This window comes from Lepidochelys kempii, chromosome 27 (genome assembly GCF_965140285.1).
Source record: "Lepidochelys kempii isolate rLepKem1 chromosome 27, rLepKem1.hap1, whole genome shotgun sequence".
Classification (NCBI taxonomy): Eukaryota; Metazoa; Chordata; order Testudines; family Cheloniidae; genus Lepidochelys; species Lepidochelys kempii.
Genome location: NC_136406.1, coordinates 14,718,223 through 14,735,727, shown reverse-complemented (window position 1 = coordinate 14,735,727; position 17,505 = coordinate 14,718,223). Strand labels below are relative to the sequence as shown.

At 60.7% G+C, this 17,505-nt stretch overlaps 1 protein-coding gene across 3 annotated transcripts; it reads right to left on the bottom strand.

Moving 5' to 3' along the window:
• Nucleotides 1-1,148: 1,148 nt before the first annotated feature.
• LOC140903934 (transcription factor CP2-like protein 1) lies at nucleotides 1,149-14,365 on the bottom strand. Of its 3 annotated transcripts, XM_073325919.2 has the most exons (15): nucleotides 11,998-14,363; nucleotides 10,500-10,651; nucleotides 10,274-10,347; nucleotides 9,985-10,090; nucleotides 8,774-8,880; nucleotides 8,514-8,666; nucleotides 7,458-7,568; nucleotides 6,915-7,003; nucleotides 6,737-6,791; nucleotides 5,691-5,784; nucleotides 4,948-5,038; nucleotides 3,698-3,780; nucleotides 2,937-3,082; nucleotides 2,319-2,370; nucleotides 1,149-1,926 (listed from the first exon to the last, which is right to left on the bottom strand). In XM_073325919.2, the coding sequence occupies exons 1-15, from the start codon at nucleotides 12,078-12,080 to the stop codon at nucleotides 1,889-1,891; spliced, it is 1,434 nt and encodes a 477-aa protein (XP_073182020.1). In that variant the 5' UTR covers nucleotides 12,081-14,363; the 3' UTR covers nucleotides 1,149-1,888. The 3 variants fall into 3 exon arrangements, 2 of the variants coding, with proteins under 2 accessions (XP_073182020.1, XP_078706841.1); XM_078850715.1 differs by lacking the exon at nucleotides 2,319-2,370 and having other exon boundaries at nucleotides 11,998-14,364; XR_013635085.1 differs by lacking the exons at nucleotides 1,149-1,926; nucleotides 2,319-2,370; nucleotides 2,937-3,082 and adding an exon at nucleotides 4,229-4,463 and having other exon boundaries at nucleotides 11,998-14,365.
• Nucleotides 14,366-17,505: the final 3,140 nt, after the last annotated feature.

The window sequence follows — 17,505 nt, the reverse complement described above, 5'->3', positions numbered from 1 at the left end:
ACAAGCATGTAGGAGTTAAGTTCCTAATTTCCAAATGCAGTGGGAATTGTGTCCCATCTTTTATTGATGTTTCTGAAAATTCCAGCCTTAACTATGGCAAGTGAAATATGTCTGGTCCGTTAATGTTTCATCACACCACACTGCTGCTCTCTCACTTGACTGTGGAAGGCGGATAAGGGGACACAAGCAGGTATCTAGTTAAAGAAATCTGGGTTCCCTTGGTACATTTTCATTCCCCAGCTGGATGAGAGGGGCTCTTTGAATGTGAGATGTCATAGTTAGCGTTCAGAGTCCTCAGTGTATTGAGGCTCTGTGGGTGAGTAGTTCTCACCTTTCTGAAAGATGCTTCTTGCTGGGGACAGCATTGCATCATCTTCCGCAGGTTTTCATCAGCACCATAAGGACCAGATGTTTTTCACAAATCTAAACCTAGGGGGCCACCAGATGGGCTTGAGGAAAGCTGTGCCACCTCCCCACTCGTCCTATCCTTCGTGTGCCAGAATGACTGAGATGTGCCAGGTGAAGGGGCAGGGCTGTCCCTGGAAGTGAATGCACGTTCCTTTTAAGAATGGTTTTTCCTCCTGTTTAACCAGAGGGTTGCTAAGCATTGCAGTCCTAGCTCCCAAAGCAAGTCAGCAGTGCGTTAGGTGTGAGTCACCTGCTCCCTTTCTCAGGGTACAAGTGACAGAGCACATAGGGTTTTGGGGAGGAGTTTGAACCACTCAGGCCTTTGCACCCACGGGATTGTGTGTGTGTGTGTGTGTGTTTGGGGGGGAGGGAGGGGTTACTCTTAATCCCTGCTTCTTCAGTTGTATTGATGGGGGCAATCCTACTAGGGCTCCATGCCTGTGCAAGGCTCTGTCTGTGTGGATCCTGCAGGGCCAGGGCTTAGCTTTGCTTTCATACTCCACTGGCTCCACAGGGTGAAAAATGTGTGTGCAACAGCCCCATCCTGTGTCTGAGCAGGCCCGACTCCTGGTCCCCACACACACAGGCTCTGCCCTCTCAAACTACTTGCTAGCGGTTAGTTTAATCACTCAGAGGTGCCCCCCTGCTGTGACACAGAAAGGGATTTGAAATCCCCTTAATGTGCCACCCCCCCACCCAAACTGAAGCAGATGGCAGTAATAGACTGACTATTCAGCTCTGATATTTTTAATATCAAAAGGATTAGACAATACAACAGCCAAATAAAAATAGAACTCTAAAAACAGCAGTTGGTTTTCAGTGTTAATGCTAAGGCAGATGATACAATATTTAGAGGAGCCTGCTTACCTCAGCCTGAGGTTTGGTTTTGCTTACAGGTCAGGTCTGTGAAGGGAAGAATTTAAAGGGTCGTGAGGGGTTCCCTGGCAGGCAGGGGTTTGCAAAGCTTCCCAAGGTGGATGGGTGCCTAGCTCACTGGGAGTTGGGTGCTTTTGGAAATTCTGCCCAGAAGTCCTCTGTCCACAGATTTCCCCCCCACTAACCTCATGACGTAGAGGCCTCCAGATGACTGAATATCATTACTGACTTAAGCTGGATTTCAACCAACAGCCTAGAAGTGAACTCCTTATTGCCAAGCCCCTGAGTGCAGGAGGCCACTAGCTGTGTGTATGACCGTGCCACTATGGAGCATCAGTGTAAACTGTGCCAGTCTAAGGCTACACAAAGCAGAGCATGTCTTCAAACAGGTGGCACGTGGGCATTTCACAAATGCAGGACACTGCAGCTGTCTTGGCCTAGATTCTTTACAGCACTGGGATGGGACTGCCTTGCTGGGAAATACTCCTGTTGGCCTCTTCACCAGCTTCTGTGTGGGGAAATCTCCCTTGGTTCCAGACAGTGATTTGGCATTGCTTCTCTCATTGCACTTCTCTGCGTTGAACTGTCCTAGGTTGCTGTCCGCTTATCTTAAAATTAAGTGGTAGCCTTCTGGAGCCTGCACTGAGAGAGACAAAGGCATACGCACCAGTCACTTTCCTCGATTGGGAAATGTAGTCCTAATGTTTCTCTTATTCAGCTTGTGGGGGGGCGTCTCAGTGCATTTGAGACTATTTAAGACCGCGCTTTGGGACATCACAAAATCCTGTCTTCCTGTGAGAATGAAGGAGCCTCCCCCACCCCCAACTAGACCTGCACAGGCCCTCTTCGTGTGTCTTTATTTTTTCTCCCTCTTCCCTGTTCTTTTATGACTGATGTTCATATGAGTCATTTTCTCCATTCTGTCATGAGCCAGGGCCATCACAACTGTGGACTGGAGTTTCCCTTCACGGGCTTTTTTTTTTTGGCTGCTCCTCATTTCCCCGCCCTTTCCTTTTCTCAGGGAAGCCGTATACCTTTGGTAACAGCTGCTACGAAACAGGCTTCATCTGGCAGGTTCCTGACCATCTGCGGTGCCCCAGAGAGGAAAGAGACAAGGTTAGAACGTGGGCAGGCTGCAGAGTGAGTCAGGCTGCTCATTCTTCAGCGGTGCTCCAGCAGGATTTTAAGAGGCGGGGTGCGAATTGCTGGGGTGGATACCAGTTGTTTGGTCATCCTGCTGTGTGCAGGCGGGATTGTATAATACCCAGCTCTTACACAGCACTTTTCAGTGGTAGATCTCAAAGCACTATCTTCATCATTATCCCCATTTTACAGGAAAGTGGGACAGGGAGAGGAGAAGTGAGTTGCCCAAGGTCATCCAGCTGACCTGTGGCAGAGCTGTGGTTAGAACCCAGTTTTCCTGGGTCCCAGGCCAATGCTCTATCTGCTAGGCCACACAAGGCAGCACGTGTCCGTATTGGCCAGTGCAAGGGGGACCCCCCCACCCCAGCCCCCGTGATGTCCTACCCCTTCACCAACGGCAGGTGATCTTTTATGGGAAAGTCCAGCACAAAAGCAGGCTCTGCCAAGCGAGGGGAGGGGATGGAATAGGTGAAGGGAAGAGCAGTTTTCCCAACCTGGAAGCCCCTTACCAGGTCACTGATGAGGATGTGAATCCCGGTCGGTCCCTGCTTGGAAACCTGCTGGATCTGGTTGGCTGGGAGGCTGAGCAGCTCTGCCAGTTTATTGGTCAGTTCCGTGGCAGTGAGTTCTTCCAGATAGACCTCTTGGTACGTGGCTTTCAAAGAAAACCCCAAAAAGCCAGTGAGCCAGCGCCAGGATTTCCCTCCCCTTCCCAAGAGCTTTGTCGGGCGACAAAAAGACCTCCAGGGGTCACCTGCAGCTACCGTGGAGACCAGCCCAGCTCCGGCCCTTCCTGCAGTATGAGGAAGTTTGGATTCAGATGTAGCCTCATTAGCAGCCCCCAATTCCTGAAAGCTCCTGCTGAGCTGACACGGCAGCCCCTGTGAAATAGCCACGGCTTGATTGCAAGCCAAAGGCTTGATCCAGTGCTTAGGGAGGGCTGTCTGGCTAAAGGTGTTATGCAGTTGCCCAGCACGTGGGTATCTGAGCCTCTTCCTCATACAGCTGATAGGATAGGCCCTAGGGGATTTCAGCCAGCATAATCCTATTGTCTTCAATGGACTTTGGCCCCAGCCCTGAGCCAGATGACCAGCCAGGTTCAGCTTTGCATGGATGGGTGCACCAGAAATGCACAGCTGGAGGCCAGTGCAGAATCTCTCCTGAGCCCAAGACTTGCTGTGCCCAGCCCCCTGGTCAAAGGCGAACTGGCCTGGCTCCCTGAACTTGGCCCTCAGGAGCATTGACAGTAAAGAGCAGCTGCTTGTTTTACCTGGGTGCGAGTCCTCAGGGATGTCTCTGCCATGGGCTTGGGGCTCCCTGGACATGTACAGGGTGAGCCGAGGGCGGACGCACCTGTGGGAGAAGAGAGCGTGTTGACTGGCCTATCGACCTGTAGCTCCAAGTGTCTCGAAGCAGAAGGGCCGCAGGAGCCATGCTCGTGTAACGTGAATTACACTTAGTGCCCAGGGACCCCAGGAGAGGTTGAGTGCTGCCTGCATGTGTGCACGTGTCCACCCCCTGCCCCCCCCCCAGACCTCAATGCCAGTTTTACAGTTGGGGAAACTGAGGCACAGGGCTTGTGATTCACTGGAGGCTGCGTAGGGAATCTAGCAGAGCTGGGAACTGAAGCCAGATCTCCCGAGTCCCCAGTACAGGGCTTCCAACGGACACACCACCTTCCTCTGCCTATTGGAATTCAGGGCTACCCTACCCCTGCGGATGAAGAGAAGCTTGTAATGAACCGTTTAGACTTGTGTTGATCTGCCCCGGCTGTGGGGGTGCTGGAGAGAGAAGTATTTACCTCCTGCTAGGCACTGTGGTTGCATAAGTGGGACATGCACATCAGACCTCAGTGCTTGTGACGAGGTCACCACTGTCCCCCTGCACAGGGACCCCATCGCTCCATGGCTGCTGCAATCGTAGGGGTAAGCGCCGCAAGACTAGCCCATTCCGCGATCCTGTGTCCTCGGCTCTGCCCGGGCAGGCCTGCGGGGAGCCGGGAAGGGCCAGCCACCCACTGCACCTCCTCCTGGACGCTAAGGCCAAGATTTCCAAAGGTGATTAGTGATTCTGGGGGGGTCTAAGTTCAGATTCCTTCCAAGGGCTGAGCACCTGCCCTCTGAGAATTGGGCTCCCACGATCACCGGTTCCTGGGCTGTCTATATCCACCACATCCCACCCCTTGTGACCACACTGAGAACTTACAAGCTCATGACATGCGCCAGCTAGGTGCAAAGGAGACGGGGAGCCTCCCTCTATGCTACTGTTAGATGAGGTAGAGCAGTGACTTGGTGCAGCAAAGCAATTGCTTAGAGTATAAAGTCGTTCAGAAAGAGACAGTCCTTTCATTCTGTTTGTACAGCCCCTAGCATAGCGGGAGCCTGGGCTGTGACTGGGGCTGCTACGGCTGTGCAAATCGATGGGTTCTGGGTCTGCCTGAGCACTGCAGAAGGGGACCCCGTGTTCCCCCACCCACCAGCCCTGGATGCAGTGTCAAGGTCTCTTTTCCCCCCACCCCACCTGGCTTTCAGCGCATGGGAGAGCCGGATCCCGTCAGCCGCTCCACAGATCTGGATGAGGTCGCTGCGGGAAAGCTTCAGCAGGTCGGCTCCTGGAGAGAGAGAGAGGCAGGCAGGCGTGGCTGGCATGATCATCCAGTGTGGCACTAAATCCCAGTGCAGAGTGGTTCACAGGCAGGGGCCGGACCTGCCATGTTGCAGGTCCCTGCCTGGGGAAGGAAAGCGTCCCCCTGGGTGCGACTGGGCCGAGCAGGACTCCTGTCTGTTTCAAACCATCCCCTGACTCCCCCCAGAGGAGGGTTAGGTGAGCAGGGGATGAAGGCAGCCATCTCCATTCCAGACCAATGAATCCAGCAGCGTGGACCTGTTGAGAGCAGGCTGCTCCTCCACCTCCTGGATCAGCTGGGTTCTTCGGACAAGGCCAGAGCCCAGCCTGCAGAGCTGGTACTGCTCACGTGGCCTACGTCCCTTTGTAAGTGGAGGGCTCACGCTTGCCGGTCCCCAGGGGCACGGACAGACTGCCCCTCCTACCCACCACTAACCTCTCCATCATCCAAGCCACCCAGAGTTCATCCATGCGTCTCAGCACCTCCAAAGCACAGAGGTGTATTTGTCTTGTGAGCATCCCCTTAGGACAGGGACAGAGCCACGCAAGGGTGAGCGCTGCCCCCCAGCTCTGGGGCGGGTTGGCTCCACCAGCCCTTCTCCCTAGTTTCATTGGCTCAGGAAGCGAGACTGCCTCACCTGTGAAATTAGCCAACATCCTGCAGTAAGCGGCGAAGCGATTCTTGTGCAGCCACTGCTGGGTTTCCAAGATGGAGGCACAGGGACTGAGAGCCTGGGACAGACAGATGGAGAGGGGAGCGTTTGGAGTGACAGGTGGGCTTGAGACCCCAATCACGAGCTTTGTACGTACTCAGCAAACCTCAGCCCAGCACTCACCTAGGGCCCCTGGACCTGGTGGAGTGACCGTGAGGACTAGCCTGTGGGGAGACAGCCGCCAGCTGTAGCCCCAGGTGCAGAGTGATGCTGGTAGCCCCCCGGAACCTGAACGCCTTCAGTGTTTGTCCCAGCTGGGCCCAGACACCCAGGCCTTGTCCAGTGTCCCAACCCAGGCATGGGCTCTAACCTCTGCATCTCACCCTGCAGGGAACCCACCCTCATGCCAGATCGTTGTGCCCTGCAATCTCTTGCCAGCCCCTCTCTCATCAAGGGATCAGCCAGGAGCAGGGCAGGTTCAGTAACAACCCCAGTGAATCCACGGATGGCTGAAGCTTGGTTACCTCCGTGGCTTATTCCAGTAGCGGGGCTGGGGTGTTCCCTGTGTGGCGCAGGGTTTAGAACAGGAGTGAAGGGCTGTGAGTTCCATTCCCAAGCAGTGGGGGAGCGCGATCAGGGTGTGAGAGCGAGAACAGGGAGTCAGGACTCCTGGGTTCTGCGCCAGGCTCTGGGAGGGGACGTATGATCAGGGGGTTAGAGCAGGAACAGGGAGTCAGGACTCCTGGGTTCTGCTCTGGGCTCTACCCCTGCCTTGCGGCGGGGCATCAGCTCAAATCACTTAGTCTCTCTGCCTCAGTTTGCTGACGGGCAAGATGGGTGCCATAACGCCCACCCCGCAGCGTGCGGAGACTCGCTTGATTAGCAAGTGCTTGGAGTTCCTCCGCCTGCCGGGAAAGCAATGATGGTTCCTCTGCTACATGCAATGCCAAGGTCCCCTCCTGCGGCAGCCGGCCATGGCACGGGGTGTGGGTGGCAGAGTGAGGCAAGGGGAGCGCCAGGCAGGCTCTTACCTCGGCCGTGCTCTCTGCTGGGCTGTCGGAGGGGCAGCTGGGCGAGGAACAGCCCCTGCCAGGGAGAAGGGAGACGGTTGACGGTTATCCTGCAGCAGGCAGCACAGGGGTGAAGTGGGGGGCTACAAGTGCTGCGGGGGAGGGGGGTTGATCAGAGCAGGGGGTCTCTCCAGCTTACCTTTCTGGGGTCAGCAGTTTGAAGGCGTGAGGAGAGGGGAGCCCGGGGGTGGCCGGGGGGCTGCTGGAGGCTTCGGGCCAGGGGGTGCACTGGAAGCAGAGGGGAGGGGGTTAGGAGGAGGGTAGTTTCCACTTCTCTAGCAGTGCTGTGCTTTGCATACAGCTCTGCCCCCTTAATGCAGCTACCTCTGGGGTGGGACCTAGCCACCCCCTCACCACATGCACCTCCCGCCCTCCCTGTCTGTGTTCTGGGGTTAGACAATTGCGCGCTTCCCGGCCAGGGGACACACCTCTGGGGTTCATTAATAGGATGGAGTCCTGGTTATCTTGCTGCCCCATTAAGATGGTGGCACCGATCCTGCCCCCTTGACAGGTCCGGGTCTGCCCAGCCCTGGCCTACCTGGGAACGCTGCACTGCTAACCCCACAGTTGGGCTGCCGTGGGGGGGCACAAGGTACAGCTAGAAATGTAATGCCAGCAGGCTGGTGCCTCTCTCAGCTGCCCTTGGTGCTGTGGGGTTGCCCCATACCTGACCCAAACCCACCTCCGCCAGCACCGTGCTCTCATAGGAAGGCTGGTATTTTTCTCGCTCCTGCAGTGATTGTTTCTCAATTTTCTCCCGGTCAGTTTTTTGTTTCCTGTCTGCTCCCTTGGGCTGAAAAAACAAATTCCCCAGTTTCCAGCTGGACCCAGTAAGCGCAGACCCCATCATGTCTGTCGAGGGACCCTTCCCCCTGGCTGGGCTGGCAGGATAGGGGCCTCTGAAAGTCCCCCAGCACCCTCTACCTCTTCGCAGCCCTCGATCTTCACAAAGGATCTTAGTATTGCTATCCCCATTTCGGTGATGGGGAAACAGAGGCACAGAGTGGGGAAGTCACCCAGCAGGTCAGGGTCAAAGCTGGGAATAGAACCCCAACGTGCTGAGTCCCGCTCCGGTGTCTTAACCCCTGGACCGCACTGCCTCCCAGGCGGTAGTGATGGCAAAATATAAATCACTGAACTCCTCTGGTCTCTGCTGGCCCTTGGACTGCCCCCCCACCCCCACCCCGGATTCCCTGCTGGGCCCCCTGACAGATACCCTGTGTGTTGCTTGCACCAGCCTGCCAAGCTGACGGCGAGACAGAGTTGACCCCGAAGACAAGAGTCTTGGGGAGCGCGGGAGAGCTGAGCCCCGTGCTGCTCCCCATCTGGTGGAAGCTCAGGCCTGGCAGTGGGAGGCTGCTGCCGGTGGGGGCAGAGCCGGAGCAGCACCCTGCACGCCAGTGATGGAAAGGAGGGAGCAACGTTTAGGGGCTAGAACAGGGGACAGCGGGGCAGGACTCCTGGGTTCTCTTCTTGACTGCGAGGCCGTGGGCGCAGGGGAGGGCTGGGCCATCTAGTGGCTGTAGCGAAGGCTGGCGCGGCGGCCTCCTGGGTTCCATGCCCCCGACTTGATCCCAGGGTGCCAGGCCCCTGCCCTGGAGGACGGTTACCACGACCGTCTCTGTTTTAATGCTGCTTCTTCCCGGCCTCCCCCCGGCCCAGGCAGCCGGGGATGTTAAGGGAAGCCATAGAGGGGGCCCAGTCCGTGCCCGGGACAGGGGCAGGGCGGCGCGGGCACCTTGAACACTTTGACAAGGCAGCTGGCCGAGTGCAGGTGATCCGCGTGCTCGCCCTTCTCGTTGGCCTTGTAGGTGTCGAGCTGGATGCGGAAGGGGACACCCTTCTCGCCCCCGTTCTTGCGCAGCGTGAACTCGGTGCTGATGCAGTGAACCTGCCGGGAGGGGGAGGGGTGAGCGTGGCGCCCTGGCTTCCCCCCCCCCCCCCCAGCCACCCGCGCTCTGCCTTTCCACCCTCCCCATGCTCCGCCCATGCTCTGACCTGCATGAAGACAGACGTCCTCTTGGTGGGGTCCCAGAGGAACTCCACCGTGTTCAGCAGGGTGGGGTGGATGTGCGGCTCCAGCACCCCGACGGACAGGGGGACGTCTGCAAGCAGGGCACAGAGGGATCAGGCAGGACTGGAGCCAGGGAGACGCGTATGCGGGGCAACAGGTGCCCAGACACCCCAGGGATGGGCACGACGGAGGAGCCCATGTGGAACAGAAGGGGGCTGAAGGATCCGCTGCCCATGAGCCTCTGCCCAGCCACATGGGCATCCTGCCGGTTACGTTCTCGGCGCTCTCACCCCTCCCATGAAACCGGATCGCAAAGCCCTCCTACACCACAGCGAATTCAATTCCCAGCCCCGGTGGCCGGGAGCTGTTCTCCCTCTAGGGAAAGTGAGGCCGTGAGAGTGACCTGCCCAAGGTCCTCAAGCTGGGGCTCTGACCACTAGCCCAGGCTTCCTCCCAGAGGTGAGAACAGGACCCTGGCGGCCAGGCTCCCAGTCCTGTGCTCTAAGCACTTTATGGGCCCAAATCTTCCCAAGTGGCCCAGCTCCCGGTGTCTGCAGGAGCCGCGCCTCCGTAGGCTGGACTGAATTGAGTCGGCTCCCCAGTGCCCCCTGTTCCTTTAGCCTGGTTCCCAGCCCTTGGTTCTCATCCTCTGCTTCCTTCCCCCACCGCGGGGGCTGTTGGAGCTGGCCCAGACCCAGCAAGGGGGAGCCTGGGGTTCCCCCAGACCTCTCAGCTGAGTGCCAGGCTGGGATGGCATTTCTGGGGTACCAGGACCAGTAGGTGGTACTGTCACATGTACCGCGATGGAGGTGGGAGGGCACCAGGAATAGGATCTTGCCCAGCCTGGCTTGGCCCAGCGGCCCAGCACAGATTCCTTATGCCCCTCTCCCCTCCCCGAGTCCTCTCCGTGCAGGGCCTACAGTCCGGTTCTGGTTCCTCCTGGCTCTGACCCAGGGACCCCCTCCCCTCCCCGCTTCACCCACAGCCGAGGCTGGGCTGCTCTTGGGGGCTTCCTCGCCCACCGGGATTGGATTCTAGCGACGAGCGGGCTGGGCTGCAGATGCCAGGAGCGAGGGGCACCATGCGCCGTGTGTGTGATAGACACTAGGGGTGTGGAGCTGGTACTCACCCAACCCCTCTCATTCCCTATCCCTGGGGCACAGCCGGGCCGCCCCCTGCGGGCAGCCAGACTCACCGATGTCCAGGATGCGGTCGCCAGGGCGGTTCCACCGCCATCCCTCCAGCTGCTGGTGCTCCATGTACTGCAGACGCCGGTCGTGAAACACCACCCTGGCCACGCTCTGCGGGAGAGAGGGGCGTCAGGCCCTGGGCCCTGCCTCGGCTGGGCTCCGTGGCCAGGAGCAGATGGGGGATGGAGCCACGCCAGCCAGGGCGGGAGAGGCCACGTCATGCAGCCGGGGTAGCCTAGACTCCAACAGCTCAGCCCCCATTCTCTGCCCCCCCGGGCCCCCTCCCCGGCTCACCTTCAGCAGCTTCCGGCACTCGGAAAAGTCGCCCAGCTTGGGGTTGCACAGCATCCGGATCTCGTAGGACTGGCCTGAAAGAGACGGCAGGGCCCTGCGGGTGAGATCTGGGCGACTGTGGGCAGAGGCTCCGGGGGAGGAGTTCTCTGTGCCCCGCTGTGGGCAGCCGGCCCGCTGCTAGCCCCGGGGCTTACCCCCCGCCCAGGGCGCAGCCCACCCGGCTCACCTTGGTTCAGGTAGGTGAGGGTCTCCTCGTGCTGCTTGACAGCGGGCGAGGTGGGGGCGCAGAGCACGTACTGGAAGGCCGGGCACTGCAGCTCGGCCGACGTGGAGATGTTCTGCTCCTCCTGCTTCAGGAAGGGCAGCGCCAGGGACTCCCTGCGGCAGGGCAGAGCACACGGCAGTGGGGGCAGCTTCCCCTGTGAGCTCCCCCTCCCCCCAGCCTGTTGGAAGGGGGGATCTGTAGATGCAGGGCTGGGGGATGGGAAGGGGAGTATAATTCTCCTGTCACCCTCCCCCCCCCACACACACACACATCCTCCCAGCCCCTAGTGCCCTGAGCACAGGCCTGGGAGCCAGAGTCTCATCCCAGCTCCTACCACTGGGACCTGGGCACATCACTCCCCCTCTGCTGAGTCTGTTTCCCCTCTGAAGCATTACCCTGACCCATCTGCTAGTGCTTAGCTCTGAAGGGGGGTGGGTCCCCAGCGATTATTTAGGGTTAGGAGGAAGGGGAGGGAATATTTCTGCCGAGGGGCAAGAAAATGCCCCCGACCCTGGAATCGTCTCTCGGGGGGGGGGGGGTGGAAGCCCGTTGGCCCTTGGGACATCTAGACCAGCCCTCACAGGAGGAAACACGAGAGGGAAGAATCCTGCCCTGATGCCAGGGAGGTGGCTGGAGCCCAGGGGGGCTGTCCCGGCCCAGCTCCTGCCTCCCGGGGCTGGCTGCAAGCGCTTGGGAAGGCGCCAGTGTTAACCCCAGGGGGCTCTTTGCTAGTGCAGAGGTTTATTTGGGGGGGGGGGGGGTGCTGCCAGCCTGGCCTTTTAGCTCCAGCAGCAGAAGCATGTGCTGTGAGCTCCAGGGGCCCCACCTTCAGGCCCTGCCAAGGGCCTGCCAGTGGGGGGGAGCTCCATACTGCGTGGCCAGCCACGTGTGGGCGCTCAGCCTCTCTGCCGACCAGACCCGCCGTGTCTCCCCATGGGGCGTGTTGGTCACATGTGACGCAGTTTGGACAGCTCTTGGCAATCCAGCACCATCACGAGCCAGCCAGAAAGGTCCTTCATGCTTGGGGTTTTAACAAAAATAAAAATCCTCATTTTTGACAGAGGGTGGGGGGACGGACCAAAACCAAATGTCTTTCTTCGGGCCGGTGCTTGGAGCCTGCGAACTGCTTTGTCAGGCACAGGAAGTGAATCGCCTGTGTCTTTTCCAAACACCCACTGAAGGGCATCTCTCACATACAGAGGGCACTGAAATGGGACAATCCCCTGCTCCTCGCTCGCTTGCATTTCTCCAGTTTGCAGGAGAGCCCCTGCCGCCTCTCCTGGGCATCCATTTCACACGCACACACGTACCCCTTCAGCTAGCGCAGCTGGTGTAATAACAGGCCAGGATCTCCAAGCCCAAGCAAAAATTGATATTCCTGTTTTACAGCAGGGGAAACTGAGGCAGAGAGGTAGTGACGGTGGGGGAGCAATTTGGGGGATGCGAAAAAGCCACTTACCTGAGCAGATTGCCGCCGGAGCAGGGGTACATCTCCCCTGGCCCTGGCCAGTAGTGTTCGGGCTGGCTGTGCCAGAACAGCATGGTGAGGGCGTGAGGCTGGACGGAAAAGTCCCCAGATCTGAGTGAGGGGCGCTGTCAGGTGGCTGTTGTCTGGTGAGGCAGCTCCTGGCACCTGCCTTTATGCTCCCAGGCTCCCCAGGTGGGCGTGTGCCGGGAGAGGTGCTGAAGGATTGGCCAGCTTCCAGATGGCTCTGAGCAGCTGGCCACACCCTGGGGGGAAGGACGGGAGCTGGGGCCGTTTCACTGCGGCTGCCCTGGTCTGTGTTACAGGAGGTGGGCGGTCATCGCTGGGGCACGAGCGGGCAAAGCGCCACGAGCCGGAGAGGGGTTCCTGCCCCTCCTGCTTAACCGAGAGCTGCGGTAGGAGGCAGCAAGGACCCAGTGGGACGCGGCCCAAACAAGCTCAGAAAACCATAGCCACGTCCAGCCGTCCCCGGGGGCTGGGCCAGAAGGACTTCACCTTGCAGCGGGCATTGCCTGGGTAACCTCCTCCCCCCATGTGCATGCTTTGGAGGCGCAGGAGACAGGCGATCGCAGAGCTAAGCCCTGAGCTGGGACGGGGCTCGCTTGCTGGGGGATTCGCCAGCCACAGGCTGCACTGGTGCAGGAGCTCCCCAGACATGCCATCGTCCCCCAGGCCTCTTGCCTCCTGGCCGCTGCAGCTCACCGCGTGTCGTGTTGTGCACTCCGGCTTCTGCTGCACAGGCCTGGGCAAGCTGGGACAGAGGATGGCTGGTGTCCTGCCTTGTCTCTCCTGTCGCACGCCTGTGTAAAAGGCTTTTCCCAGGGGGCATCTCCGAGCGGGGAGCATATTGCAGAGGGAGGCACGAACATGGCCTAGATCGGCCTGCGGCTGAAACGGAGGGAGACTTGGCTTTCGCGGGGAGGCAAACGCTGAGGAGCAGCGAAGCCAGGCCAGACGCGGGCAGGGCCCAGAGGTGGAAGGCCCGTCTGTCTGCAGAGCCCGCGGGTTGAGCAGGAACGCCGGCACCGAACCAAAAACTCCTAGCTTTGCTCCGCTCTGGCGCCGGGTGCTCAGAAAGCTGGGCTCTGTGAGAAGGGTCTGGCACGATGGCCACCAGCCTGGGTTAATACGGCTCCCTGTGCCCCTGTACGTCGGGAAGGCAGACTGGAGGTCGTGCTTCCCGGATGGGGGCCTCGATCCCGGGAAGCAGTGGGCTATCCAGGGTGTCAGACTAGATGATGGCAACAGACCTTTCCGCCCATGCACACGTGCTGGTCTAGCCGTGCACACATGCTAGCCCAGCAACGCCCACCTGGTGTGCACCCGGCTGGTGCTGTGACTTCATTGGCTCCAGGTCTCCCCAGTTCCCAGCTCTGCCCTGCCATCACCTGGGTGGCTCAAGGATCACACCTCTTCCCACCCGGAGCGAGTGCCTGGGTGGGCCTGGGTCTCTTCCCAGCTGCCTGGAGCTTTCCGGGGCTTCCAGGAAAGGGTTACACGGCTGAGTCGAGGGGGTGGGGTGGGGTGAGCGAGAGCTCAGGACTGCCCCGGGGAGGGGGGCTGGGAAGAGCTTTCCCCCCCCTCCCCGAAGCAGCGAAGGGTGTGGCGGGGCGGTTGGAGCCGGGTTTACAGCAAACACTTTGCTGGGGTTTGTTGTGAAAACAGGCAGAGCCAAGGGCCCTTTGTTTTGCTGAGCTGGGGAAATTCTTGTCTTCCCTCTTTACTGTAGCGGGGGCTGGGAGGTGTCGCTGGCCCAGGGTTTGGGGCAGCCGTGGGGCTGGGAGCCTGTGGCCTGGGGGGGAAGCAGGGGACAGTGCAGGCGGCGGAGGCAAGGGGTTGGGGGGATCGCTAGGAAAATACAGGGTGGCTGCTGCTCCTTCCTGTGTGGCCTAAACTCTGCATCACTTGCTGAAAGGGCAGGGCTCCGGGGACGGGAGGCACCGGGGGGCTGAGACCGGGGAGCCCCGTGGCCCGAGTTCACCCCTGCCTCTGTGCAGAGCCCCGAGCCAGGACGGAGGTCCTGCATCCCCCAACCCGGGGCTGCTGGAGGCCGTTTCAGCCGCGGGTGCTGCCCCGTCCGCCTGCTGCAATGACCCCCATAAGCTAAGCGCTGGGGTGGGGGCGCACTCTGCCTCCGACGTGGGGGGAGCCCAGAGTCAGGGGAGCCGAATCTGTGCCTGTGGGGGACGCCGCCCGGGCCAGGGCTTTTGGGCCGTGGAGCCTGTTGGCACCCACTAATGGCAACAGGGCAGTGATGAACCTCCCCTGCCCCCCTCCGCCTTACGCTTGGTCTTCGTCCATTGCATCCCGGTGATCGGGTCCGTCCCGTTGGGCCTGGGCTGGCTTCAGATCAGCTTCCTGCCTGCTCTGGCAGTGTCCCCCCCAACCCCCCCCGTCCGTCGACCCCGTCCCCCCGACACGCCCATGGGGTGTTTACGCACAAACACGGGGGCGTGCTGCTGGCTTGCTGGGTGCATGGAGTCCGCTCCCCCCCACCCCGCGCCCGTGTTTACACTGCACACAGCCCGCGCCATAAAACGCGCTCCTAGAAACCCGGAGAGACGTGTGTGTTTGGTGTCAAAATAGACGGAGCTCACTGGTAGGGGGGCGGGGACAGCACTTCAGGGGGTGTCCGGGGGTCAGAGGGACTTTGGGGGACTTCAATCTGTTGGTCTGATCCAGGGGCCCGGGAAGCTGGGGGGTGGGATGCCTGGCTAGTTGGCCCCATACTGATCCACCGCAGAGCGGCTGGGGGGCTGGAGGGGACAGCACCTCCCCTGGTCCCCGGGGCCCCGAGGACGAAAGACTAAGCCCTGCAGTGGGGGCAGGTCATGGTGTGACCTGGGGGGGAGCAGGGCAGCCGGGGCTGCAGCTCACCCCTCTGAGACACCTGACATGAGCTACACATGGAGGGGGAGAGGGGCTCAGTACAACCTAGGCCTCCCCCCAAATTTCCCGGGGGCAGGGGCCAAGCAGCCCCGCTTGCCTGCTGGAGGGCTCAGACCCCCCCTCCCCCCCAAGCCGAGCTGGAGCAGAGCCGTTCAGGCCCAGCTCCAAGCTCCCCCCAAAGGCTGGGCTGGTCCCCGATCCCAGGCTGTGGCCCATCCCACGCCGGCTGGGCCCAGGAGCAGGGCTTGGGGCAGGTGGATCCCACTGGCAGTGACTGTGGAGGGCCGAGGTGGGGCAGGAGGACTGTGGCCTGTGGGGCACTGAGTAGCGCACTGACCGACGTGGATTTCCATGGGCCAAGCGATGGGTCCCTTGGGGGGTGTCAGGGCCTGGTAGCTCAGAGACACTCTGGGGTCCCAGTTCTCAGCCCGTGGGGGGCTGGTGGGTGGGGGGTGTCTCTGCAACCACAAGGAGCCTCCTCAGCCCACTAAGGATCCGTCTGCTGGGGGGGGGGGCTGCTCCCCCTGTCTGGGGGCATTAGCTCCTTGGTGGCCTGGCGCCTTTACCCTAGGCTGACACCAGATGGCTGCAGAATCAGGATGGAGGGTGAAGAACCACCCCCAGGGCTCCTGGCTCCTGGCAGGATTGAACCCTGGAGTCCGGGGGTTGGCGGGGGATGGGGAACCCTGTCAGATCCCCTTGGCGCCCCCCTGAGGTAGCAACCAGGAGGGGGTAACCAATGCATCTCTCTGCTCCTCATTCCTTGTCGCCAAACCCCCACCCCCTCCACCCAGCCCATTCCTAGGCTCAGCTGCTGCCTCCCTGCCAGCTCCCCCAGCAGGCGGGGAGCCCCCCAGTTCCCAGCTCTGCCTCCTCATCCCCTCCCCCACAGCTCTGGCTCCCCTGCCCCACCTCTGTCTCGCCTTCCAGAGCTCCCTCCCCCCCAGCTCTCCTTTGCCGGACCCCACCTGGGGTGGGGTGGCGTCCCCCCTCCCCCAGCCTTGGCTCTGCCCACTCCAAACGTGGGTGGGGGCATCTCCCCTCCCCCACAATCCCACCTCTCTATCCCTGGACCCCCGTTTCCAGGCCAGGGCCCAGCAGGGCAGCAGGGATCACAGGCCCTGGGTGGAAACCGGGCCCGCTCTTGGTGTTTGCTGTACACAAGCCCCGTTTCCAGTAAACACCAGCCCTTGCAATGATCCAGGAGCCGCTGGGGATGGGGAGGCGGGGACACGCCCCAGGTGCCCTGCATCCTTTGGGGGAGATCTGCAAAGCTCAGATCCTCCCCCCCCCACCCCCAGAAAGAGAGGGACTTTGGCTGAGGCCTGCACACTCATCTCCCCCAATGCAGCCGAACTGAAAGTACAGAGCACCCCCACCCGTGAGCGTCTCCCCCAGATCACAGCTGGGTGTAGCTGTGGAAGAGAGCCAGGCAATTTCTTTGGGTGTAGAGCGTCCCCTGCAGGAGAGAAGGGGCCCTGACGAGAGTGGGGCCTCTCCGAGGGGCACTCTCCCTGCCAGCTATTGCTCTCCAGGGCCAGGCCCTGCCCCACCCCCCATCGCTGACCCATGCTTCTTGCCCCCCCAGGCCCTCCCCAAGGCCACTCCAGCAGCCCTCCTAGGAGCAGCCCGAGGCCGGGGGCCTTTCGCGGGGGTCAACCCCGGCCCTCCCCAGGCACCCCGTGCTGCGGGCAGGGGGCTGACGCCTGAGTGACACACAGTTCAGGGCCAGGGGAGGGGGTTCGAGATTCTAGGCTGAGCCGGCCGGACGCAGGCCAGAGCCGCTCGCCCAGTGAGCAGCACCGAGCCCAGTTTGACTGACCTCCCCATGGTGTGTGCGTGACAGAGACCGGGGGCGGGGGGGGGCGGTCAATTCCAGCTGGCTTGTGGTCTCTCTGCCCCTGGCCGTTAGTCATTCACCCACATTTTGATCCCCGCGGCCGATCTGCTCCGTCCAGCCCCCTCTGGGATTCCAGAGCCTGGGGCTGGGAGCAGAGCCCCACGACTGGGCTTTCCCTCTCTCTTGCTGAGCCCCTGGGGGGGCAGGGGGGGGAGCTGCTGTTTTTAATGGGAAAAATAATTAACCTGAAACCGTGGCGGACTTCCCTTTGCTTTTCAGTGCCTCTTGCTGCCTGCGGTTCCCTCGAGGACGTGGGAATAATTAAGCATGGGGGGGTGGGGAGAGGAGGACCAGCTCCAAGGAGCCCCGTCTGACCCTCCCAAGAGATGGGGGGCTTGGTGTCTACATGAGAAACGCTGGGCCTGTGGCCCCCGGAGGACTCCGTGCGTGACCGGGGAGCTGGCAGGGGTAGGGTACTAGGCAGCATGGCCCAGTGGGCAGGGCACTGGGCTCTGTTCCCAGCCCAACCTCTGACCCAGGGCAAGTCTGCTCATCGCTCTCCTGCCTGTTTAGACCACAGCCCCTGGGGGGCAGGGAATCGCCTCAGGTGCCCCCCTCGCTCTCGCCTGGGGCTGGTAGGTGCGGGTGGAGCACAAACAAAGCAGCCTGGATGGCGGGGACGGGGGTTTCCCTGAGACCGGTGGAGACTCTCTGGGTTTTGCGGCCAACCATTTTACACAAACACACGCAGG

What these genes read in the sequence shown, in the direction of transcription:
- LOC140903934 (XM_073325919.2), bottom strand. Translation starts at nt 12,080, where the DNA reads ATGCTGTTCTGGCACAGCCAGCCCGAACACTACTGGCCAGGGCCAGGG. An exon ending in CAGCAGAGAGCACGGCCGAG is followed by an intron (nt 5,785 to 6,736) that starts GTAAGAGCCTGC and finishes TGTCTGTCCCAG; the next exon opens with GCTCTCAGTCCCTGTGCCTC. An exon ending in CGTAGCAGCTGTTACCAAAG is followed by an intron (nt 1,927 to 2,318) that starts GTATACGGCTTC and finishes TGTCTCTCTCAG; the next exon opens with TGCAGGCTCCAGAAGGCTAC.